This window comes from Chelonia mydas, chromosome 1 (assembly GCF_015237465.2).
Source record: "Chelonia mydas isolate rCheMyd1 chromosome 1, rCheMyd1.pri.v2, whole genome shotgun sequence".
In the NCBI taxonomy this organism is placed as follows: domain Eukaryota; kingdom Metazoa; phylum Chordata; order Testudines; family Cheloniidae; genus Chelonia; species Chelonia mydas.
This window is the reverse complement of record NC_057849.1, coordinates 224,115,247-224,142,944: the sequence shown is the minus strand read 5'-3', so window position 1 is coordinate 224,142,944 and position 27,698 is coordinate 224,115,247. Positions and strand designations below refer to the sequence as shown.

Genomic DNA, 27,698 nt, shown 5'->3' with positions numbered 1-27,698 from the left:
GGGAGAGAAACTGTACCTGACTGGGTGAGGTGGGGACTGGGAGCAGAGTAGGGGAGGCTGGGATTGGGAGCTGAGGGGAAGAGATTGGAACTGGTTAGGCAAGAAAACTGAGGGGGAGGTGGAGTGTAGACTGGGAGTGGAAGCTGGTGAGGGAAATAGAGGGGGTAGGGGAAGAGTGGGACTGGGATCCAGTTGGCTGTGGGCAGGGGTGCCCTGGGATCAGATGAGGAGTTTACAGGATTGAGCAACCAGTATCACTGGGAAAGAACTAGGACTAAGAGACTGCGGTTGGATGAGGAACCCAGGAAGAGAGACTAGGACTGTGAGCCACTGGGTGGGGGGGAATGGGGCTGGCTGAACAGTGAGACTGGGACTAGGTATGCAGAGGGGCAGAGTGAAATTCAGACAGAAAGCCCAGAGAGGGAACACCAGTACTGAGGAGAGTGGGACTGAGATGAGAAGCCTTCAAGACTGGAGACTGAGACTGGGCAGGAAAGGAGAATGGAACTGGAACAAAGAGCTGGGGGTGGAGAATAGACAGGGCTGGGACAGGCTGGAAAGGACAGGGCAGAGGGGGTCACACTTGTGGGAAACAGGCAGAAGAATCTGAGCCTGCTAAAGCAAACCCCTTTACAGAGTCTGGCATGGAACCCAAGTTCCCTGAGTCTTGTCTTATTCCCCTGCTGTCAGCAAATGTATGTGAAACCCAATGTCTGTGTGTCGTCCCCCTCTAGTGCTGGGCCCCAGAGAGTATGACAATGTATTACTGCCATCAGTTACTCTATAAGCTGAAGTGACAGAGGTCTGTGGGGTGGATATAAAGGGTCCCAACTTGCAGATGAACCATGCGGGTGTCAGTATGATACCACACGATGGAATTTATTTTTTCAATTTGCTTTTCTAAAAACCTAGGAAATTGCCACAAAAAACCTCATTAAAAGACCATTATTAAGGTTGCAAAGCCAAGCATTCCAAAAATCAGGAAATTCCAGAAAGAAAGTTGCATAGGCATTATGAGTAAGGCTGCAGGTTTGTCATGGAAGTCATGGATTCTGTGACCTCCATGACTTCTGTAGGGCTGACGCGCTTGGCTTGGCGCAGCTCAGGCAGCCTCTGCACCAGTCGCACTGGCTGCTGCTGGGGCAGTCTCGGGCCACTGCGCCCCTCACCCTAGAAGCAGCAGAGGTTGGGAGGGAGCAGGAGGTTGGGGCCCGGGACAAGATGAGGCGGGTCCTGGGCAGCGCTTACCTGGGGGGTTCCCCAGAAGCAGCGACATCCCCCTCGCTCAGCTGCTAGGCGGAGGCATGGCCAGGCAGCTCTGTGCGCTGCCTCCGCCCAGAGCGCTGGCTTCGCAGCTCCCATTGGCCAGGAACTGCAGCCAATTGGGAGCTGCAGGGGCGGTGCCTGCAGGCAGAGGTGGCCATGCCTCCGCCCCTAGCAGCTGAGTGAGAGGGATGTCACCGCTTCCAGGGAGCCCCCAGGGAAGCACGACCCAGAGCTCACCGTCCCGGGCCCCTGCCCCCTCCCACACCCAAACTCTGCTGCTGTTGGGGAGGGAGGCGCGGAGCCAGATAGGAAGCCTGCCGGCCCCACCAACCCCTCCTTCAACCCCTGCACCAGCGGAAATCCTGGGCCACGTGCTGCTGCTCGCCCCCTCCCCCCAGCACCCAGGCTGCCCTCCCTCAGGCTCCACCTCCCAAGTTTTAGTCAGGGGTATATAGTAAAAGTCATGGATTGGTCATGGGCCGTGATTTTTTTTTTTTTTTTTTTTTTTTTACTGCCTGTGACCTGTCCATGAATTTTACTAAAAATTAGGGCTGTCAATTTATTGCAGTTAACTCATGCGATTATCTCAAAAAAAATTAACTGTGATTTAAAAAATTAAATGCGATTAATCGCACTGTTAAACAATAGAATACCAATTGAAATTTATTAAATATTTATGGATTTTTTCTACATTTTCAAATATATTGAATTCTATTACAACACAGTACAAAGTGTACAGTGCTCACTTTATATTATTTTTATTACAAATATTTGCACTGTAAAAATGATAAATAATAGTATTTTTCAATTCACCTCATACAAGTACTGTATCCTGAAACTGTAACTTACAAATGTAGATTTTTTTTATTACATAACTGCACTCAAAAATAAACCAACGTAAGACTTCAGAGCCTACAAGTCCACTTAATCCTACTTCTTGTTCAGCCAATCGCTAAGACAAAGAAGTTTGTTTACATTTACGGGAAATACTGCCGACTGCTTTTTATTTACAATATCACCTGAAAGTGAGAACAGGCTTTCGCATGGCACCTTTGTAGCCGGCATTGCAAGGTATTTATGTGGCAGATATGCTAAACATTCATGTGCCCCTTCGTGCTTTGGCCACCATTGCAGAGGACATGCTTCCATGCTGATTATGCTCAATTAAAAAAAAATGCGTTAATTAAATTTGTGACTGAACTCCTTGTCTCCTGCTCTGTTTTACCCGCATTCTGCCATATATTTCATGTTATAGCAGTCTCAGATGATGACCCAGCACATGTTTGCTTTAAGAACACTTTCACAGCAGATTTGACAAAACGCAAAGAAGGTCCCAATGTGAGATTTTTGAAGGATACCTACAGCACTCGACTCAAGGTTTAAGAATCTGAAGTGCCTTCCAAAATCTGAGAGGGACGAGGTGTGGAGCATTCTTTCAGATGTCTTAAAAAAGCAACACTCCGATGCGGAAACTACAGAACCCAAACCACCAAAAAAGAAAATCAACTTTCTCCTGGTGGCAACTGACTCAGATGATGAAAATGAACATGTGTCGGTCCACTCTGCTTTGGATCATTATCGAGCAGAACCCGTCATCAGCATGGATGCATATATTCTGGAATGGTGGTTGAAGCATTAAGGGACATACGAATCTTTAGCGCATCTGGCACGTAAATGCGAACGCCTGTTCTCCCTTTCAGGTGACATTGTAAGCAAGACATGGGCAGCATTATCTCCTGCAAATTGTAACCAAACTTGTTTGTCTGAGCGATTGGCTGAAGTAGGACTGAGTGGACTTATAGGTTCTAAAGTTTTTTCATTGTTTTATTTTTGAATGTGGTTATTTTTTGTACAGAAGTTCAACTTTCATGATAAAGAGATTGCACTACACTACTTGTATTAGGTGAATTGAAATATACCATTTCTTTTGTTTTTTACAGTGCAAATATTTGTAATAAAAAATAAATATAAATAAGCACTCTACACTTTGTATTCTGTGTTGTAATCAAAATCATTATATTTGAAAATATAGAAAGCATCCAAACATATTTAAATAAATGGTATTCTATCATTAACAGAGTGATTAATCACGCTATTAATCATGATTAATTTTTTTAATCGCTTGACAGCCCTACTAAAAATATCCGTGACTAAAATGTAGCCCTAATTATGTCTTTAATTACATGATCACATACTGTTTTTTCCACAGGACACTTGCCTCATTAAGTGCACAGAATGGACCTGCTCTGGGGATAAATCAGGGTTGTGAGATAAAGGAGGCAGTTGTCAGTAGGACCCCTGCCTCATTTTTGCAGAAGTTAGAAGGTGTAAAATAAATAAGACTGGGGACTCTGGAGGAAGAGAAAAGAGGATCTCATAATGAAGGCAGTTGAAAGATCCCATGGAGTACTGGATTCTATCCCTGCCTCTGCCACAGTTCCTATGTGATGCTAGGCAAGGCTCTTAAACTAAACATTTTGCACAGGGTCACTAATAGTGTGTTCCTTTGTTTTCTCAGTGCCTGACTAGAGACCCTGGGGTCTGATTTGTAGAACAGCTGCGTACTCACAGCTGCATCTGAAGTGAATGGGAGCTGTGCTTTGAACACATGGAGTACAGTATAATGCTAAGTACCTTGAAAAATCAAAACTAGTCATTTCAAATTGGGCACCTAAAATTACTGGAAACTTTTTTTCTTGAATCTCTCTGTGCTCCCCATAAGTAAAATGGAAATAATACCACTCTCTCACCACACAAGGGAGCTTTGAAGATATATTAATGTTTGTGAAGCACTCAGATATTATAAAAAGAACAAGAGTACTTGTTTCACCTTAGAGACTAACAAATTTATTTGCGTATAAGCTTTCATGGGCTACAGCCCACTTCATCGGATGCATAGAATGGAACATATAGTAAGAAGATTATATATACACACACACAAACATACTGAGAACATGAAAAGGTGGAAGTTGCCATACCAACTGTAAGAGGCTAATTAATTAAGATGAGCTATTATCAGCAGGAGGAAAAAATACTTTTGTAGTGATGATCAAGATGGCCCATTTAGACAGTTGACAAGACGGTGTGAGGATACTTAACATGGGGAAATGGAAGTGGGCTGTAGCCCACGAAAGCTTACGCTTAAATACATTTGTTAGTCTCTAAGGTGTCACAAGTACTCCTGTTCTTTTTGGGGGTACAGACTAACGTGGCTGCTACTCTGAAACCTGTCAGATATTATAGTGATGAGTGCTATAGAAAAACCCCGTGAGGGAATTAATAATTCTGTCTTCAGAGCAGGGTTTGAATAGCGTGCAGTAAATAAGGCCTAAGGCCACACACTGAACAGTGGGGAGAAAACAAAATATTGAATAGCTGATTATTCTGTGAGCACCGTCTAGCCCGTGCACTGAATGAGGCAGGGAAGTGACAGTTATTTTTATAAAGTTTATGAAATTTTGGAAACAATTTATTGTAACATCACAAGAATCAGGAAGCTGAAAGCTGAGCAAGTGAGATGGAAGGGCTTTTTTAATCAGACTGTTGAGAAGTTTTTGGTTTTCTGTTTGCTTTTGTAAAAACTTATTTGCTTCCAAAGACTAACAGACATTTTGGAGAAAGGACATCCTTGTTAAAGACTCAGTAACTCACACCTTTCATTAGGTGGACGAGCTGACCATACGCATGTTCTGAGACACACACAACTTCCCCATCCCAAGGTCTTGCATCAAAATCAGGGCAAGCCAGATTTGATATGACTGATGCTTTAAAGGCACAAAGCAAGCAGGGAAAAATCTTTGTTTAAATGTCTTGCACAAGGTCAAACAAGCCCATGGCATAGCTGAAAATAGAACTCAAGTGTTCTGATGCTTTGCCCTGCGTTCTAATTACATTACAAGCTTTTCCAGTCTGCATTTGGCTCTCTAATATACCTGGCTATTATGTATGTATGAAATGTATCTGGCTCTAATGTATCTGGCTATTATGAAACAACTCACCTAATGAGTTATTTATCAACTCAGTGTTAGTAAATGCAAAATAATGCACATAATCCTATGATCCCAACTACACATACAAAATAATGGGGTCTAAATTAGCAGTTACCACTCAAGGAAGAGATCTGGGAATCATTGAGCAGATGTTTTCAGAGAACTATCCACAATGTGCAGGGGCAGTCCAAAAAAAACCCCTTGTCAATGTTAGGAACTGTTTGGAAAGGGGTAGATAAGAAAATGCCGTGATGCTACTTTATAAATCCATGGCACGCCCACACCTTGGATATTGCACGTAGTTCTGGTCACCCCATCTCCATAAAGATATATTAGAATTGAAAAAAGACAGAATTGCAACAAAAATTATAAGGAATATGGAACAGCTTCCATAGGAGGAGAGATTAAAAAGACTGGGACTGTTCATCATAGAAAAGAGATGACAAAGGGGGGATATGATAGAGATCTATAAAATCATGAATGGTGTGGAGAAAGTGAATAAGAAAGTGTTTTTTACCCCTTTACATAACACAAGAACCAGGTGTCACCCACTGAAATTACAGTGCACTCCTTTATTAAGAATCACATCTGTCCTGAATTATTTTATTCTTATACATGGTTGATTCTTACAAGTGGAGTATTTTAGTTAGTATAGAAATGATTTCGTCCCAGTGGTTTCAATCACTATATGCAGTTGATTCTTATATCACTGGTTCTTATAAATGGAGTGCACTTTAATAGGCTGTAGGTTTACAAACAAACATAAGGAAGTACTACTTCATACCACACACAGTCAACCTATAGAACTCATTGCCAGAGGATGTTGTGAAGGCCAAAAGTATAAATGGGTTCAGAAAAGAATTAGCTAAATTCATCAAGGATAGGTTCATCAATGGCTATTAACCAAGCTTGTCAGAGACGCAGCCCCATGCTCTGTGTCCCTAAATCTTTGACTGTCAGAAGCTAGGACTGGATGACAGGGGATAGACCATTCAATAAATTGCCCCATTCCCTTCATTCCCTTTGAAGGTCCTGACACCTGCCACTGTTGGAAGTCAGGATACTGGGCTAGATGGACCATTGGTCTGACCCAATATGTCCATTCTTTTGTTCTTAAATAAGCTCTCTAGTGAACACAGAGTGGCAGATAGTAAGAACCCAAGTTATTTCAACTAAGGTTGGCATAAACACCCTTTCAAACTCTCCACCCAAACAAACAAGCAAAAGTTTTTTTGATGTTATGCTCTTTAGTATTGTTCTGAGCTGAGTCTACCCACTTGGTCAAACCGTGCCCAATGTCTGGTGACTCTTCCAACTCAAATAGTGAAGACATGAGGATATAGCAATATGCTTGTGTAGAGGACTCTAACATGCCTCTATTGAGTGCAAAGATTGATATGCACCCTATAAACACACAAACACAGAGCCAAATTTCAGCACTGGCTGTATCACTAGGTCCTTCATTCAGCATATTGATATGGGTTCTATTTGTGGAATAAATTCCAGAGCCGTAGATCCATTGCTGAGTACAAAGCCTTACATCAAAAGGATCTGGATACTCTCTCATCAGTGCATGAGGACTTTATGTACTTTTCATAATTACATAATTATCTTTTCATCATAATTGTATAAGTAGCCTTTGTATCAAGGGAAAGCCAGACTCAGAAACTAAGAACATCACAACAATTTCTGTTCTAACAATGTCCTGATATAGAATACTTTATTATTTCCTTAAAAATGAAGTCTCTTTTTTGTTTGGCAGAGCGTTTATTCTTTAAAGAACCAATATTTTGCACACAAAAACAAAGGTCTCAGTAATCCTTTGTGATCAATATTAAGTCGAGTAATATCATTTTAAAAGAAAAACAAATCTGAAACAGTGCTCTAAAATAATTATGCGTGGATCCAGGCATAGTTTTTTTGCAATATTTTAATAATTGTTTGTTTATTTTTTCAGGACCATGGTTCTAACATGATTGCAGAGGTTTGCAGGAATTATAAAGAGCTATTGAGAACTGCTCCACTCTAAGCAGTTTTATTTTTGCTCTGCTATACCAGGTTTTATTTTTTCTCTGGTATCCAGATCCCTCCCCTTCTCCAACCCTTCCTTTAAATAGGTTCCTTCGTGTTTTTACCCACAGCGACACTTAGTGGTAGCAGGATTCAGTAACACGATGGCCAGCTAATCCATAGTGCAATACCACAGAGTTGGATCTACACCCCTGGTCTTGGTCTGCTCGTTTGTTATCACTAGGTTGTTAAATTCCCTACTGTATGATTTTCTTCTACCCGCAGAGGGGAAAAATTTAACGTTGGGCCTAGAAAGTACATTGGGATTTAGATACTCATTGTTTACTGTTATTTTGGGGCATGACTCCAGATTGAACTCTGGTACTTTGAATGCGATAATATTTGCTAACTATTCTTTGCTGCTATTTGATGGATCAATACACATTCCCGAAACCCACAGTGAAGTGTGCACTGTGGAGGGTAGATCACCAAACTATAAGATAAAAGGTCATGAATTTTAAATAATTCTAACTTCCTAGCGACAGACCTATGTCTCCACAAATAACATTTCAGAATCAGCAGAATGTCCTTTTTCAATAGGCTTTTTTTTTCACATGAACTTTTATTTTAAAATTCATTTGACTTTAGCAGAAGAGTGGATCACCTGTATCTTTCTGTGTGCGCATGCATTTGCAAATGCTTCCAAAAAGCCATCTGTATGCGGGAATATTTTCCATGATTTCATACTCAGCATCTTATCTTTCTAACAACAACATTTCCAAAAAACAAAAACACAAATGCCATGAATTTTCTTAAGTAAAATTAATTGTATGCTATGGAAAAAATGCAAAAACCAATATATAGCTTAAATATCATCAGAGCAGTCAAGCACAATTAGGCCTCAGCTTACGCCTGTTCTTTACATACATGAATAAAATTAAGCACGTACAAGTTCTACCGCTAGCCTATTGGGTGATCTTGGCCAAGACACTTTCCCCTCTCTGTCTTAGTTTCCCCATAAACTGAGGAATCCCGCAAAATGGGGATAATGATACTGACCACCTTTTGAGCTCCAAAGATGAAAAGCTGTACATAAGAGCTAGGTATTATTATTCTTTATCATTATTAAGTCTTTGAGGATTCAGGTCTTAGACAATTAAACACACTTTGTTCAACAGGTTCGTGGCCTGTTGTGAACATGACTATACTGTGTGTTCTGACAGGAACCCAGAGTGCTCTTGATCTTGCTTTTTAAAAATGATTAGTCTGCCAACGGTATTCAATCTGGGTACACTCAAAGGGCCCTAAAATGCACAAGGCCACCTCACATTGGTGATGTGCAAAAAAGCATAGTGTGGCTTGCTCAGAGACTTATGATTTACATAATCTGGACACATTATGAGCCTGTAAGGGGCCTATGTGTTGCATCATGGTGGAGGAAATGGAGTCACATCTCTTACCAAGTGGGACGTGGCAGGAAGCAAGTAATGTTTTTATGCCTGAGCAAACCTTCAGTGGAGAGCAGCCCTTGCAAACAACATTTTTTTGCAAATAATTAATGTAGTTCTTATCAGCTTTGGAAGCATAGACAGGACATGACTTGCATGTTTTGATGGCAACGCACTGGGTTAACTTACTTAAAAGCAAAAAACCCCAAAACCTGGATTTCATTTTCTCATTGAGTTTAGCAAATGTCACATATAATTTTACTTGATGAATGGCTGTGTATAAGATGAGCCTGAACTTTACTGATGTATCTGAACAACCGCAAATGCTGTGAAAGTTAAATATCCAGAACAGAATATCATGTCTTTCCCCTCACTCTATTGCGGTCTGGAACAAAACCCTGGATCCTAAGATCCTGGACATGGAGAAGTTCAGATCCAGAACTGAACTTGGTGGTTTGGGTCTATTTTTAGTCTGAATTTCAAACCAGCCTTCATTTTAGGTGAATCTCTAATGGTAAAAATACAGTTCCCAAACCCACCAGATGACATATGCAGATTCTGATTAATCATGTTAGCATACGATAATGTTCTCCATTAGCTATGAATGTTAATGTGCATACCCATCTGTCATATTTTACAGGAGAAGCTTCACTTATTTCAGTAGCTGAAAGGAAAGAGAGTGCTGCCTTTGCGGGGAGCATGACTTACAGTGCCTCTGGTGGGACTAGGGCTGCCAATCCATTGCCACTCTGGCCAGCATTTTGTTGTGGGCATGATTGGCAGATTCACAGTCAGATGGATTTGTGGATGTGGTGTGTTATGGAGGCTGGGAGTTAGGGGGGAAGAAAAAAAGCAGTCAGCAAGGGGCTGGAAGACTACTACCAAAGTACAGAGATTTTTCCCATTGATATTTCCTTTTGAGTCAGGTCTGTAAGTGTGAGGTTTATTGGTCCAGGGCATGGGCTGGAGAAATGAGGCTATTAGGTCTGGTTTTCAGTGCCTGTTTAGAAGTGTTCTACATTGAGTTGAGTTGGTTCTCTTGGTTACACAGGTTAGCAGTGATCACCCTGCTAGGCTCTGGAAGAAGTTCCTCTTCAAAGGAAATTGGCCTAATTGTCATGGTTAGGGTCAGGAGTCTTCCTCTGCACTACCATGGGTTAACAGACGTGATCTTGGGTGCCTCCAACTTTTGAGACTTTCGGGTTTTCTTTTAATATGGGGAAACCTTAAAGGAGTCTGATTTTTAGAGAGTGGATACTTTCATAAAAACAGGGATCTAGAAGGTATCTCAAGAACTTGGGCACCCCGAATTCACTAGTCACTTGAGAAAATATAGGCCTTTGTTTGCTAGACATGAGACCACAAAACAAAATCTACTGTTTTTGAAAGAAGCTAAACTCTGTTAAAGAGGATTCTAGACAATTGGATGCTAAGTTCTGATAACATTTCACCCATGGTAAGGTATCTCAGACTCCATTCTAGTTTAGCATATCAGCGGGTGTGTGGAAAGAGCAACTCTTCTAGAAGTGGTATAACTCTCTCCTAAAAACACAAGCTACAAACAAGTGCATACTTATTTAATGAATGTCTGTTTGCATTATGATTGAGCCAGTCATACTGGAGAATGGATACAGTGCGCAAGTCAGCATATCATTTCTCACCCCCACTGCTCCCCCTTTTGCTACCACGCTTGCTAAATGTACGTTAATCCTCCTCTTGTCTTGTGTTCTCACTTTTCTTGCAGTCGCTGTGAGCGCTTGCCTTGTAATGAAAATAAGGAGTGCCAGAGCCTGCCTTTGAGAATAACCTCCTATCACCTCTCTTTTCCTACCAACATTCAAGTACCTACCGACATTTTCCGCATGGGCCCTTCCAATGCTGTCCCTGGGGATAAAATTCTGCTGTCCATCATCAGCGGGAACGAGGAGGGTTTTTTCACCACAAAAAAAGTGAACAACTACAGTGGTATTGTGGTCATGAAGCAGCAAATCACAGAGCCCAGAGACCTTCTTCTGACCATTCAAATGCAACTTTTCCGCCATGGAACTGTCAGCACATTTATTGCCAAACTTTTTGTCTTTGTTTCTGCACAGCTTTGATCCCTAACATGCAGGCATCGGTGGCTATTTTTTCCCTCTGGCAGTGGCTTTTTATTTTTTTCTTCAATTTTAATAAAGTTTTAATGTCAATTCATCTATTGCATGCTGCACGTACAATTTATTTATCATTGTTACAGTTCTCCACTTTTCTCCATCACTTCTCAGTGTGGGCAGTGTTTCTTATGTATGGCATATATCATTATATAAGGGGCAAAATAGAGGTTCCTAGGGGACCTTCGGTGCAATTTCTACCCACAAAGGATTGAGGACATAGATAGCTTTTGTACAGCAGTGCAACTAGAACCTTTCTGAAGATGCACAGACTGATACATCTGGTTCCAGAACTCACCGGTGATTTGGGGTGCATCTGTGTTAAGGCTGCCCAAATTGGAACATCTTTAAGGCATCTGATTTTCAGAGAGTAGGTGGCTAACATGTTTTGAAACTCAAAACCCTTTAAGGTGTCTCAAGTTACGCACTCAAAAACGGAGTCGCTTTTGAAAATTTAGGACTTCATTCCCAGCTGATATAAATCAGCATAGCTCTGTTGAAGCCAATGAGTCTGATTTACACCAGCTGAGACTCTGACCCTTAGTTTTTAAGTATAATACAAAAGTGAACCCCCCTAAATGAAAGTTTTCAAGGCTGTTTCATCCTTTCACACATGGAACGTCCATTCAAGTCAAAACTAATGGTGGGAAAACAGCAACAATCTCATAAGTGCATTTTGTTAGTAGCAAACAGTGAGCACCTCCCTACTCAAGTGGTAATATTCTGAAGTTTCTCTAGAGAAAAAAAATGAAAAGATGTTTTGTTGGGTTCCATATCAATTTTCTCTCTCTCTGGCTTCCAGATCAAAGCTGATAACATTACAAGTGTAAAGAGGTTTTTTTTTTTTCCCTTGCTAGCAACTCTGAAAAGCAAACCTGGATTCTGAAGGTTAAATCTGGTTCATGTTCAGTTCTGTATGATCACCAATAATGAAGAGGATGCAACTGGAACTCATTTAGCAATTCTACTAGTGCATGAACCAGCAGGGACGCTAGTTCATTCTCCAGTCATTGTACTAACTCTGCAGAGCTAGCCAGAATAAAACATTAAACGTACAGACCTGGGGGCATTGTCCACATATTTTAACATGAATGCTCAGTCATGGCCTCGCATTATCCCTGTCCTATCTAGATTGCTCCTGTCAGGAATAATCTGTGTGAGCATAAAATAACCCATTGTCACGTAAATACACACACCACAGATCAGCAGTAGGAAAAGAATTTGGAACCCCCAGTACCAGTGTCACAAGCCTTGACCAATTGAGCTGAAGAAGTAACTATTACATGTAAGTTATAGACTTATATCCCCAATGTGAGCCAGTGACTAGATGAGTGCATGATCACAACATTTAGCCAGTGTATTGCATGCTTCCTTAGGTAAAGCTTATCCCAAGCAGCTCACAGATGATCAAATTCCATCGGGCGTGCCAATTTGTAATGAGCCTGTCACCACATACTTATAAAGGTACCAGGGGCTACCAGTGGGGATAGAATCAAAACATTACATACTGAAAGCACTAGCCTGTATTACTTAAGCTAAAGGAGTTTCTAATCCCACTGATAATATATGGCATCTACGTGTATGTGGTTACAAGTTCATTACCTGGGCTGCTCCCCATGAGGCCAGTGTCAACTTGACTAGAGACACAAAAATAAGATTGGTTCTGCAGCATTAATGTATATTCATTTGGGAGGGAAATCAGAACAGTGCAAGAATCTGGCCCAAAGTACTCTAAAATGCTATCATTTTATTGTGTGTGCGTATTGAGCAAGTAATTTAAGAACACAGAGCCCACATCTTATGATATTAGACAAAAGCTTTCCTTCTTAAGTTTCTTTGAGACTTTTAAGTATATATAATTATATAGCACCATTGTCTTTCTAGATAAGACAATTAAACAATGTAAAGAAAAATGACAACCCAAAAAAAAAGGAAAATATTCAAGGGAGCATTATTTACAAAATAATCAGAGCAACTGGATTTTTCTTTATTTTTCCTTTATATTTGAGCAAGCGTTAAGGAAGTAGCAGATAGCTCTGGAGCTGAGATTTGTGATAAAGGCAATCCAAAAGGAAGGAAACGATTTGAAGGAGCAAACATCTTGGCACACAGGATGGAGTCTGTTCCAGACTTAGTGGCCATTGTGGAAAGAGGCACAAGTAGGAGAGGAACACACACAGCGTTTAGCAAAGTCTAAGATTGAGTGCAGGAGGAGTATCAGAAGGAAATAAACTGAAGGTAGTTGGAGCTGTGTGCAGCTTTGAAGGTGAAGATAAGGAGTCTGAACTAGGTCCCGAAAGAAGTTGTCCCAAAAGGGACCTGAGGACAGAGATGGTGTGGTTGGATCAATAGAAGAGGATGGTGGTGTTGGCAGCTGTAGTTGGGATATGCTATGGAAGTTAGCAGAGCCATCAGAAGAATGGAGGTCAGAGAAGGGAATGTTAAGGTAGCCAAGGTGTGAGAGAACTAAAGTATGAACCTGAGTTTTAGCAAGGGGGACAGAGAAAAGGGGGAAGCAGCCACTTAGAGCCACAGAACAATAGGGTTAGAAGGGACCGCAAAGGTCATCGAGTCCAATCTTTTGCCAAGGTGCAGGATTTGTTGTGTCTAAACCATCCAGCCACCTTTTGAAAACCTGCAGAACAGGAGATTCCATGACCACCCTAGGCAATCTGTTCCATTGTCCTAGTGTTCTTACAGTTAGGAAGTTTTTCCTGAGATTTAATCTAAAGGTACTATGCTGTAGTTTGAACCCATTGCCTCTGGCAAGAGAGAACAACTTTTCTCCATTTTTTTTATGGGAGCCTTTGAAGTATTTGAAGATCACTACCATGTCCCCCCTTAATCTCCTTTTCCAAACTGAATTTACACGGTTCCTTCAGCCTTTGCTCAGAAGGCTTGCATTCCATCTCTGATTGTCTTTGTTGCTTGCTCTGCATCCTTTCCAGTTTCTCTACATCCTTTCTATATGTTCATGACCAAAATTGGACACAGTAGTCCAGCTGAGGCCTAACCAACACCGAGCAGAGCAGTACTATCCCCTCCTATGACTTGCATGCTATGCCTGTGTTTATGCATCCCAAAATTGCACTTGCTTTTCTGCAACAAGTGCAGAGAGAAATTGAGACATTCATAGATTCTCAGGCCAGAAGGAACCACTGTGGTCATCTAATATTACTTCCTGCATAACACAGTCCATAAAATTTCCCCAAACTAATTTGTGTTTGAACCAGAGTATATCTTTTGGGGAAAATTAGTCAATTTTGATTTAAAAATTGCCAGTGATTGAGAATCCAACACAACCTTTGGTAAATTGTTCCATTGGTTAATTACCTTCATTGTGAAAAATTTACTCCTTGTGTTGTTGGAAGTAAAGCCAAACTGACTTAGTTACCGTGATTCCAACCATGCAGGTCTCTGAGGGAAAAGACCATCTATATATATTATGTAATAGAAACCTCTAAAAATTACCTGCTATAGCCTTTTCACCCACTATCATGATTTAATATCCGATATCTCCTTTTCCAAGCCTAGATACAACTGTTGTGCCTCCTTGGAAGTCTGGGAATTATTCCTCTCTTGTTCTAACCATGTGTGATAACTAGCCCTGGTGAACACTATCTTATTTTAAAATTGGCATTGGTCTAATCCTGTATGATCAGTGTAATTTTGAGAGGGGAAAAAGAAGTAAGCATTTTTCTGGTAGTTAACTATTTTTCTTATCTGATCACATGATATCATGTTATGTGTGTGTGCATGTGAGAGGGAGTGAGTTGTGGATCCATGTGCACTAATTTCTGAATATAATATATTTTTCATTTTTCATATTCTTAAATTTCCCTAAAAAGAGAGGAAAAATTTCCCTAAAAAGAGAGGAAAAAAAGTTCCTAGTGTGTGTGTGTGTGGAGGAGAGGGGGGTTTGCCCTACTCCTTGTTCCATTTGTGATGTTTGCTAAAATGGGCTGATTTAGTTTGGGGACCAAACTGTATAATTTAGCAGACCCTTATTCTGAAATCAACAGTGTTGAATAACTGGAAGTTCCTTCTCTTCAATGTAGAAGATAAACAGTTTGTGACAAGTTCAAGAGTAAGGATATAGGATTTGTCATATTGGGTCAGACCACTGTTTCATCACGTCCAGAATTAACATTCAAAAGTGGGCCAACGTTTCAAGCAGATGGAACCTCCACCCTTCCCTATCACATATCTAGGAAAATCTTCCATGTTGAACGTGGGTAGGAGATGGGAAATGGGAATTCCTTCTTAACCAGTGTAGTGATAATCCTAAAGCATGAATCTTAATTAAGAATAATGGGCTGGATCATCAACTGGCGTAAATCAACGTAGCTCCACTGACTTTAGTTGGGCTGTATCAATTTATATCTGTAGAGCATATAGTTTCCTTAATATTGCATATATTAATATTAATATTTAATATTTTCTTACTTAATACTTTCTTAATACTTTCTTACTTAATACTTACTATTAATATTAATACTTAATATTTTCTTTTATGAGTGTTTTTTGCTTTACACACAATCATCATGTGCAACGTTGTTTGCTTTAATGAGTAAGCATGGGAAGAATTTGAAAAGAACAGGCATATTTTGTTTTTGATGGTATCAGACAAAGTAAAGATTCAATTTTTATTTTTTTTTCTCTTCTGTGTGAAGTTTTCCCTTTACATCTTTTAATCTCCCTCCCTCCAACTATAAATCCTGAGACTACAAACTTCTCTTTTCTGCTTGGAAATGTGAAGAAATCGGCAGGTCAAAGCTGAGATCGTTTGTAGGGCTTAGGGAAAGTCACATTGCAAGTCTCGGCACAATCCTTTTATCTTCAGGGAACACAGATGGGGTATTGTGTAAAGTTCTTGTACTATAAGTGACTTTAAATTCAATCTAGTTGGACAAAAGTGAGAAGTAGTTTAATTTGTAATAGACTTGCATGTAGGAATGAGCAGCTGCTGGTGATATAATATGAACTGACCCTTACAATTTCCCCAAACTCAAAATGAAACCTTTGGGATTTGGAATAATTTAATTAACCTTTCCCCTCCCTCACCCAATTTCCATTCCTCTCTGTTTTCCTCAATTTGGATGGAGAGCGGAGGTACAGAAAAGGCTGAAAGAAAGGCTCCTTTGGCTCTTGTGCTGTAAATCATGTGAGAAAACCTGCCCTGATGATATTTCCTGCCAGATTTCTAGACCAGAGAAGTTTGTCTAAGCTTTGGATGAATGTCTAATACCAAAGTGAGCACTGTGTACCAGATGTTAAGATCATGTAATTCACTGTCGTTCTACTAAAGTCAATGAAGCTGATTTACACCAAGTGAGAATCTAGCCCTGAACTGATGGTCCTTTTGCGTTTGGATAGCTATCTTTCATGGGTATCTCTTATACTGGATTTCTCACATTGCAATTAGTAGGTCCTGAGGTTTAGAGATCCAGTCTTGAGGATTTCATGACTGCAACTCTCAGTCAAGCCAAATTATTCCAGAGTACTGTAGTTTGGATGATTTTCACCTGACTAAGAGTTTGAGGGGAATAATGAATACTTGTATCCATTGTAGCTTTTGGTTCCCCATCTTGCAAAACAAAGTAATTCATTTTCATGATTAATATTTCATCTTTTTGTTTTCCCTCATAGAGTCGGACTTGAAAAGACAGATACTATTCGCTGCATTAAGTCTTGCCGACCAAATGATATCAAGTGTATGGTAGATCCAGTCCACACAATTTCCCACACAGTCATTTCACTACCCACATTCAAAGAATTTACTAAGCCTGAAGGTAAGTGTTCCTTGTTCCAGTTAATAGCCTATAACATTTAAAAAAAAAAAAAAACACCTGGAAATCCTTGCTTAAAGCCAGAATAACTATCAGTGCAGTAAAATGTTTGCACAGTCCCAAATTCTATCATGTATTCCTTCATAATTATTTATTACTCTTTGTATTACCAGAGAGCCTGGGAGCTCTAGTCATGGATCAGAAGTTTATACCTTTGTGGGGCAAAAAATCATTCTGAGCTCAAGCACACACAGGTTCTTATCTAGAATATTTGATCCTGAATTTTCATGTGCACTATGTCCACTGTGCACTGTTCTAGCTATGAAAAGGGGCATGGAGGTGGTTGTAAATGAAATTCATATTACTCTGCTAGAGGAGTTCAAAGTGGGCATAATATAAATGGACTCCGGCCCCCTTTTTCTTTGTTCAAATTACAAGATTGGGTGAGTGGGGGTTAGATGTAAAAGGAAAGCGATCTTACCCACTTTCCAATGGTAAAATCTTCACCCCATTTAAGTCAATGGAAAACTATATTGACTTCAATGGGGCTTGGATTTCACCCTGAGTTTTACAAGAGCAAATCTGACTGGCACTTTTTCAGTCTAAATTGATGATTATTGACCTATTGGAAAAATGTTTTAAATTCCAGTTGAGATTTTTAACATTAAATAAACTAAGGAGGTCTGCAAGAGAGTGGCATGGGATTCAGAGCTTGTTGGGGGGTATTTCAAAATCACCTATGTGATTAGGATCAAAGCCTCATTGAAAGTCAGGGGGCTTTGTGCACCCCAGTCATTTGGACCCTTTTGAAAAATCCTGCCTTCCATCTTTAGGCCATTGGCTGGATTTGAAAATAAGTCAGTAATGACCAAGTCGTGTTAGTATCTGATGGCTGTTCGGTGAATTATGTGAAATGAATTGATGGTCTCTGTATGGTTTCTATTATAAAATGTTCTACATTGTGAAAATCACCACAGACTGGCATCTTTGCTGGCTTTCTTGTCGGAGAGGCCAATTCATCAAAAATGAATGAACGCCTGAAGAGGGTGTTCCCTGCAAGCCAGTCTTTGCACTTTGGTGGGGCCTATGAGAAAGCTTGTGCTGCTGTTGCTTGTGTGGTGCCTGTGGATTATCAGTCCTTCAGCTTTCTGAGCAGAACATTCACTTCCAGCCTTTAAAAATAATATTACAGACTAAAGGCCAAATTTTGATCTTTGAGTACAACTCCTGTTGCTTTCACTGGGAGGTACCTACAACGTCGTGGTGGGATTCTGCCATTAGTGCCATTCATGTGCGGGATGCACAGTCAGTAACATTTGGTGAGATCAGGGCTTTCACTGCACTAATCTATATAGGAAACTTCAGGGCTCCTCGCTCACTTCCTGCCAGATGAGGTTTTTCTCCAAATGTGCCCGTATGTCTGATCTCCGTAGAAGACCTGTACACAGTTGTTGGAGTTTCTCTTAGACCTCTGTAGCAGATTTAATCACTATGGAAGATCGCTATTTCTCCATGTCCGTTTTCTCGCTTGTTTTCAGAACCTCGGTTACACAGGTGTCATCCCTAGGAGGCGCAGAGCCTTCTGGGGTTTCTCTCTGTCTTGCACTGAGGGACTTTAGACCAGATTCAGTCACAGGAAAAGATTCTGGAAAAACTGAAGAATCAAAGAACAAAATTGTCAGTTACAGCTCTCAAAGATGGGATTTTTTTTTTAAATTAATCTTCATGCCTTCATTTGAGATCAGCGAGCCAGAATCTCAGCCCTGGTACTGCTGCCTCAGGGGAAAGTATCAAGAGCTGCCTTAAAGGGGAAGCTGTGGGTTCACCCTCACAGAAATTCTGTGCTACCCACTCCCCAACCCTTCCGTTTAGGAGATAGGAGGGAATGTGTCCGGAGTGAGAGGGGGTGGGGCAGACTACATGACCTGCCTGATCCTTGGCTAGCACAGTGGTCCTCATGGGACTGCTGCAGCCACCATAGCTTCTTAGGCCATACTAAAGGCTGCTGTGTTGCCATCAAAGGGAATCAGTTCAGGGGGTGATCTCCATTTCTTCTCAGCACACGTCATCAGTTTAGAGGGTCCTGGAGGCATTGCACTATCCTCAGTCCCTAGTGAAGGGAACAGTTCGTGGTTGTCTTGAGACACCATGTTGAAGTGCTGATTGATATTTGGAGTGGTCTTCTCAGACTCTGAAAGAACTCATGACTTTGACTGCAGGGCTTTTGACTGTGGTGGCTTGGGATAGTAAGCTAGGGAGAAATAGGGATCTCCTTAAGCACTCCTCCAGCCCCCCACCAAAAAAAAGGTACCTTGACTATTTTTAAACGTGCAAATTCAAAAAGAATATTTTACCAGTTTTGAAATAAAATGGCACATTATCTATTGCTCAACACAATTTATTTTGTAGACTGAGTATTGAGCTTAGCACATTAAATTGACTTCAAACCCTTTAACACGTTTTGTGATGCTTTTATTCACAGAGATTATTTTTCTTCGTGCCATAACACCTGTGTTACCAGACAACCAGGCAGATATCATATTTGACATAACAGAAGGAAATCTAAGGGATTCCTTTGATATCGTCAAGCGTTACATGGATGGCATGACAGTGGGTGAGTACAGTATTTTCTATGCACAGCATGTGTTCCTTTTCCTGTCAGTAATATCAGAAGATGTAGATCGAAAGGGGCAAAGGAGTATAACTCAGGGTAGCTTTCTAACTTGACTTTCAAGTCTATATCAGTTTAATATTCAGCCTGTCTGGTCACATATGGTTCATCTGATCTGATTTTACAGACTTTCATTTGGCCTCAGCATAAATTTGGGGGAAATTTTAAATATAAATCAATTGAGAAATGAATCTAATTACAAATGTAAATTTTCATCTTTAAAATTGTCCTTCCCCCATTATAATTCAAGCAGTTAGAAGTACACCATAGAAGATTTTAATGGTAACATTTCTCCAGTTGCTACTGCTGCTTTTTTTCTTCTTCTTCTTCTTCTTACTGACTCTACAGTTTAAATAGCATGGTAACAATTTTTGGTGAATAATTCATTTACATTGTAACTATGGGGTACTTCCCTGAAGCTGTAACTGTTTCAACATTGATTGGCAGGTTAAATTTATTGTTTTTTTCCAACTTTGTAATTGTAAAACATATAAGTAGGCAGGGATTCCTTGCTGGCAGATTGTGCTGCTGTCTTTCGAGGTTCTGTCAGTTAGGCATATGTACGTAACTTCCTGCATCTGTTGCAATTTTCTGGCCTATCTTAGAGGGGTCCATAGAATCATTTGGTGTAGAAAGGACTTGTACATAGGACAGAAAGAAACACACAGGATCAGGTTACTCCCTGAAGCATGGGATTTGAAGCATGAGATTTGCTTTGCTTTGTCTTAGCATGTATATATGAAAACCAAGGAATATTTCCCCACAGTTATTTGTGTTTAACGTGTATATTTTATACTCTGTCAGAGCCCAGATTTATGTATGTGCTTTTATGCTTGTGAAAGGATTCTCCTTCTGGATTGTGGGTAAAATCCTTTCTGTATTTTTTACGTATTGAAATGTTGATGTGAAGTAAAATGTTTTTATGGGGCACTGTATTTAGCCTGGTCTGTAGGTGGCACTGCTGTATTTCAGAAATGTGACAATACAGTAACAACAATGTCTAAGTTTATATTACTGCAGATAAAACAAACGGTCATTAGGTTTCTGTCTCATTCTTTATCAAACAGAAATGTGCAGCTGAATGCTGAGAGGCTTATAGGATTACAGATTTCAGGCATTGGTTTGATTCTTTAAAAAATACACAAACATGATCAAGATCACTCTAGCTAGGGATTGGGAGCGGCTGCTCACTACAAAAGCAATTTTCCCTCTCTTGGTATTGACACTTCCTCATCAATTATTGGAAGTGGGCCACATCCACCCTGATTGAATTGGTCTTGTCATCACTGGTTCCCCACTTGTTAGGTAACTCCCTTCTCTTCATGTGCCAGTATATTTATGCCTGTATCTGTAATTTTCACTCCATGAATCAGAAGAAGTGGTTTTTTACCCACGAAAGCTTATGCCCAAATAAATCTGTGTGTCTTTAAGGTGCCACCGGACTCCTCGTTGTTTTTGTGGATACAGACTAACATGGCTACCCCTCTGATATTCTGTAGTTTTACCGTAGTTTTCTTTCCCCACATTTGTTCTTGTCTGAAAAAATAATGCCATATATAGAAGTATGACTGGCCATGGCACTTGCCTGAGGGAAACTGTCCAGTTTTGAACAATAGGACATAAAGCAAATGGCACTTAACTAAATAAGCCGATATATGTTTTGTAATGTACAGGAGAAGAAGGATGGTCTTCCACACAAATATAAGAATCGGTTGATCTAATTTACATACACAGCTGTACAGGAGAATTCCTGACTGACATTTAACTTCTCTGCATCTCAAGTCCCCATGTGCAATATGGGAACAATAATATCTACTGACAGTACCTTGCAGAGGTGCTGAGGCTCAATGAATTCCTGTATGTAAAAGCACTTCGAGATTAATGCAGACAGTGCTACAGGAGTGCAAATATTGTCGTCATGTATTTAATTTTCTGGATAGATTAGGTTTGCATTGCTGAATGGCAAATCAGGGCCTGAACAGCAGGAGCAGGGCCTCGTTTTGCAAAATCCTACTTAAAAACAACAGTGAACTAAAATACCTCTTGTGGTGTCTGATCTATCTGTGCTTCCTTCAAACATTTTTCATAGGTCTTAAGTGGAAATAAGAGATGATCAGAACTTTAGTTCTAGAAAAAAAAATGATGCAACTCTGCTGCTCTTACAACTCTTGTATTATTATATTTGTTTATTTTAATAGCTCTCAAAAGGGTGCTAGGAACCTTCCAAGACCCAGAAAAAGACATGACCCCTAACTCCAAGGAGTTTACAAACCAATTTCAGACATGACACAACAAGGGAGGGGATGGTTTGCATGTATATACAAGAGGAAGAAGGGTAGGGACAACATCTGTAAAATTATGTAGTTATTCAGCAAAGGCTAGTACTCGTGATGGTGCAAAGAATTTAATTTTTCGGAGAGAAATATACTGCATGCATAAGCAGAAGTCTTAGTTGGCAAGTTTCAGTTTGTTGTAGGCTTTGCAGAAGAAGTGGGTCTACAGGAAGCATTTAAAAGAAGAGAAGGTAATAGCTTCATGGACCAGTTCAGTGAAGATGCGGAAGAAAGCATGGAGATGGTTGGACTTGTGGGTGGATTGGTGGGGAGGGTGATACAATAAGACACAAAGTCAGATAAGTAGGGAAGAAAAGATTTATGTAGAGCCAAGAAGGCAATGAGACAAAACCTGAACTTGGTGCCATGGAGAAGATGGGTGGGGGGAAGGGGGACTTGATCAGGTTGACAGGCCAAGAAGACTATCTTGGTGGCAATGTTTTGCATGAACAGGATGGAGGCTGATGTGGGTGTCACATAGGTCAGAAAAAGAAAGCTACCAGATATTTGCTTGGGGATGGTGCTTGGGGTATGCTACAGACCCCCAGGGTCTGATTTGGATATGGATAGAGATCTTTTTAATGTTTTTCATGAAATAAATACTACTGGAAATTGTGTGATTATAGGAGACTTTAACTTGCCAGATATAGATTGGAGGACAAGTGCTACTAATAATAGTAGGGCCCAGATTTTCCTGGATGTGATAGCTGACAACAACTATCACAGTGATTGAACCAGCAAGAGGTGAGGCCATTTTAGATTTGGTATTGGTGAATAGTGAGGACCTGATAGAAGAACTGGTTGTAGGGGACAACCTTGGTTTGTGTGATCATGAGCAAATTTAGTTTAATTTAAACTAAATGGAAGGATAAACACAAACAGATCTGCAACTAGGATCCTTGATTTCAAAAGGGCAAACTTTAAAAAATTAAGGGAATTAGTTAGGGAAATGGACTGGATTGAAGAACTCAAGTATCTGAATGTGGAGGAGGCTTGGAATTACTTTAAGTCAAAGTTGCAGAAACTATCTGAAGCCTGCATCCCAAGCAAGGGGAAAAAATTTGTAGGGAAGGGTTGCAGACCAAGCTGGATAAGCAAGCATTTTAAACAGGTGATTAAGAGAAAGCAGAAAGCCTACAAGGAACGGAAGATGGGATGGATTGGCAAGGAAACTACCTCTTGGAGGTCAGAAAGTGCCTGGACAAAATGAGAACTGGCAAAAGCCAAGCAGAACTGGACCTTGCAAAGGGAATTAAAACCAAGAATAAAAGGTTCTTTAGCCATATAAATAAAAAGAAAACAAGGAAAGAAGAAGTGGGACCACTAAGCACTGAGGATGGGGTAGAGATTAAAGATAATCTAGGCATGACCCAACACCTAAACAAATACTTTGCCTCAGTTTTTAATAAGGCTAACGAGGAGCTTAGGGACAGTGGCAGGGTGGCCAATGGTAATGGGGATACGGAAGTAGAAATTACCACATCCAAGGTGGAAGTCAAATACAAACAGTTTATAATGGGACTAAATTGGAGGGGCTCAGATAATCTCCATCCAAGAATATTAAAGGAACTAGCACATGAAATTGCAAGCCCAATAGCAAAGATTTTTAATGAATCTGCAAACTGGGGAATTAAACCCTATGCCTGGAAAATTGCTAATATAATACCTATTTTTAAGAAAGGGGAAAAAACGTGATCCAGGAAACTATAAGACCATTGGTTTTACCTCAACTGTAAGCAAGGTCTTGGAACAAATTTTGAAAGGGAAAGTAGCTAAGGACACAGAGATAAATGGTAATTGGGATAAAATACAACATGGTTTTACAAAACGTAGATCATGCCAGACCAACCTGATCTCCTTCTTTGAGAAGATAACTGATTTTTTAGACAAAGGAAATGCAGTAGATCTAATCTACCTGGATTTCAGTAAGGCATTTGATACAGATCTGCATGGGAAATTATTAGTTACATTGGAGAAAATGGGGAATAATATGAGAATTGAAAGGTGGATAAGGAACTGGTTAAAGGGAAAGGACAACGGGTCATACTGAAAGGTGAGCTGTCAGGCTGTAGGGAGGTTTCAGTGGAGTTCCCCAGGGACCAACCTTATTTAACATTTTCATTAATAGCATTGGCACAAAAAGTAGGTGTGTGTTAATAAAATTGGCAGATGACACAAAGCTGGGAGATATTGCCAATAGGGAAGGGAGGAGGACTGGAATATCATACAAGATGATCTGGATGACCTTGTAAACTGGAGTAATAGAAACGGGATGAAATTTAATAGTGCAAACTGCAAGGTCATGCACTTAGGGAGTAACAACAAGAAGTTTTGCTATAAGCTGGGGGCTTGTCAGTTAGACGTGACAGAGAAGGATAAAGACCTGGGTGTATTGGTTGATCACAGGATGACTATGAGCCACAAATGTGATGCAGCTGTTTTAAAAAAAAAAAAAAAATGTATCCCTACCAGCTGATGATGGGACATTAGATGGGGAGGGTTCTGAGTTACTACAGATAATTCTTTCCAGGGTATCTGGCTGGTGGGCCTTGCCCACATGCTCATGGCATAACTGATTGCCATATTTGGGGTCAGGAAGGCATTTTCTCCCAAGTCAGATTGGCAGAGATTATAAGGGGTTTTCTCCTTCCTCTGCTGCATGGGGCATGGGTAACTTGCAAATTTAAATTAGTGTAAATGGTGGATTCTCTGTAACTTGAAGTCTTTAAATCAAGATTTGAGTACTTCAGTAACTAAGTCAGAGTTTATAGGTCTCTTGCATGAGTGGGTGAGCCAAGTTCTGTGGTCTGCAATGTGCCGGAGGTCAGACTAGATGATCATGATGGTCCTCTCTGGCCTTATAGCCTATTAGTTTATGAAGAGAATGTTACAGTAATCAAGATGTGAGATGATGATTACTTGCATGAGAGTACTGCCTGTATAAACAGAGCGAAAAGGATGGATCTCAAAAATGTTATTTAGGAAGATGTTGCTGCCTACTGGTTTTTGTATAGGGACAGGGAGGAGTTGATGTTGACCCCTAGGTTAAAGCCAGAGTTACAGGGGGGATGGTGATGGCAGAGAACTGGAGAATGAAGAGGGTTTGGGAGGAATGATCAGGTGTCCAGTTTTAGCTATTGTGAATTTAAGTTGACAGTAAAACACCCAGGAGAAGATGTCAGTGAGACTTAGTAAGATGCAGGACTGGGCAGAAGGACACCAGTTAGGGGGTAGGTTTGTGAGTTGTCAGCATGTAGAGCTTAAGCTGTACGAATGAATGACAGTGCCTGGGGGCAGGATGTAGAGAGAGACAGAAAAGGAGACTAGAGAGGAAAGTGCCCTGAGGGACCTACCTCAAGGAATGTCTCAAGGAATGAAAGAGGGAGGAGGTGGGTCTACCTAAGGAGACACTGAAGGAACAACCAGAGAGGTAGGGTAAGAGTGATGAGAGGACAATGGTGAAAAAGCCAAAGAAGGAGATGACCTCAAGCAGGAATCCACAATCCCTAGTATCAAAAGCAGTGGAGAGGCCAAAGGGGGTGAGTTTGAAGCACAGACCCTGAAAATTGGCGAGGAGGAAGTTATCCAGACCCTGCTGAGAATGGTTTCAATGGAGTGGAAAGGAAGGAAGCCAGTTTGGCGGGATAGGTTCCTCAATATGCATAGACTTCCAGGCTAGTAGCAGAAAGACAATATCGTGCAGATAGTTGCTTCCAATATTATTACTCCGATTTATATCTGAAACAGATGCCAAGCATGCTATTTTTCTTACGAAAAATGTGGTGGGATTCCTAACACCAGGCACAGTTGGAACCTCAGTTTTGCACGGCATTCTGAAGAGAGTGCTAGCCATTCTAAATCATTTCTTAACGAGAGAGAGTGGTGGGGGGGAAAGTATAGACCCACCTTGGGGTTTTTTTTAAAGCCTTTTACAGACTTTTTGCTGCATACCTCCTTAACCAGCTGTCAGTGAAAGATGAAGAATGCATTAATGTCCTATTAATGCCTGAGGTCTTATCAGGTACTATAAAGCTCTTTCCTCAGCTACACATTTATTTTCTTAGCTATAATACCACCTGTAGTCAGAAAGGCTGGTAAATCTCAGGAAGGTTTTTTAAAGTCCTTAATGTAGCTAAGAATAATGCTGTTTGATATTAGTACTGTAAGATTTTATGCAAAACCAAGTATATTCTTGCATGTAAAATAAAAATGTTACTACTGTTTGCAAAAGCTTTCCAGGAGGGCTCTCGATTAATTGCAGTTAACTCACTTGATTAACTAAAAAAAAAAATCGTGATTAAAAAAATGAATCGCGATTAATTGCAGTTTTAATCACACTGTTAAACAATAGAATACCAATAGAAATGTATTAAATATTTTGGATGGTTTTTTACATTTTTATATATATTGTATTCTATGTTGTAATTGAAATCAACATGTATATTATTTTTTATTACAAATATTTGCACTGTAAAAATAATAGTATTTTTCAATTCACCTCAGACAAGTACTGTAGTGCATTCTCTTTGTTGTGAAAGTGCAACTTACAAATGTAGATTTTTTTTATTACATAACTGCACTCAAAAATAAAACAATGTAAAACTTCAGAGCCTACAAGTCCACTCAGTCCTACTTCTTGTTCAGCCAATAGCTAAGACAAACAAGTTTGTTTACATTTACAGGAAGTAATGCTGCCCTCTTCTCATTTACAATGTCACCTGAAAGTGAGAACAGGCATTTGCATGGCACTTTTTTAGCCAGCATTGCAAGGTATTTACATGTCAAATATCCTAAACATTCATATGCCCCTTCGTTCTTCGGCCACCATTCCAGATGACATGCTTCCGTGCTGATGATGCGCGTTAAAAAAATAATGCATTAATTCCATTTGTGACTGAACTCCTTGGGGGACAATTATATATCCCCTGCTCTATTTTACCTGCATTCTGCCATATATTTCATGTTATAGCAGTCTCGGATGATGACCCAGCACATGTTGTTCATTTTAAGAACTCTTTCACAGTAGATTAGACAAAATGCAAAAAAGTTACCAATGTGAGATTTCGAAAGATAGCTGCAGCACTTGACCCAAGGTTTAAGAATCAGAAGTACCTTCCAAAATCTGAGAGGTACGAGGTGTGGAGCATGCTTTCAGAAGTCTTAAAAGAGCAATGCTCTGATGTGGAAACTAAAGAATCCGAACCACCAAAAAAGAAAATCAACCTTCTGCTGGTGGCATCTGACTCCGATAATGAAAATGAACATGCGTTGGTCCGCACTGCTTTGGATTGTTATTGAGCAGAACCCATCATCAGCATGGATGCATTACCCCTGGAATGGTGACTGAAGCATGAAAGGACATATGAATCTTTCGCACATCTGGCACATAAATATCTTGCGACGCCAGCTACAACAGTGCCATGAGAACGCCTGTTCTCACTTTCAGGTGACATTATAAACAAGAAGCGGGCAGCATTATCTCCTGCAAATGTAAACAAACTTGTCTGAGCAATTGGCTGAACAAAAAGTAGGACTGAGTGGACTTGCAGGCTCCAAAATTTTACATTGTTTTATTTTTGAATGAAGTTTTTTTTTGTACATAATGCTACATTTGCAAGTTCAACTTTCATGATAAAGAGATTGAACTACAGTACTGGTATTAGGTGAATTGAAAAATACTATTTCTTTAGTTTTTTACAGTGTAAATATTTCTAATAAAAATAAATATAAAGTGAGCACTGTACACTTTGTATTCTGTGTTGTAATTGAAGTCAATATATTTGAAAATGTAGAAAAACATCCAAAAATATTTAAATAAATATTCTATTATTGTTTAATAATATTAATTATGTGATTAATTGCCATTAATTTGTTTAATCGCTGGACAGTCCTGCTTTCCGGAAATCAATACACTAACAGAATTTCAGTTGGTTATTTGCTCATGTATAGTAGTAGAGATTTTTAGGGGAGGTTGGGTGGTATTTGAATATACAGATTTCAATAAGGATTCTCACAGTAGGAAGCTGATTGGTTGTCATTGTC

General features: G+C 40.1%; 1 protein-coding gene across 4 annotated transcripts in view; it reads left to right on the top strand.

Annotated features, from left to right (window-relative positions):
* FBLN1 (fibulin 1) overlaps positions 1-27,698 on the top strand; it is a 154,747-nt gene that overhangs the window by 106,158 nt on the left and 20,891 nt on the right. For 2 of the 4 annotated variants that reach the window (XM_043536555.1, XM_027820735.3), the window contains exons 15-16: positions 16,513-16,655; positions 19,135-19,266. In XM_043536555.1, coding sequence (XP_043392490.1) covers positions 16,513-16,655; positions 19,135-19,266 — 275 coding nt within the window. Of the gene's footprint in view, positions 1-10,457; positions 10,907-16,512; positions 16,656-19,134; positions 19,267-27,698 lie in introns of those variants that run through there. The other 2 variants (XM_043536636.1, XM_007058248.4) reach the window with 1 other exon arrangement.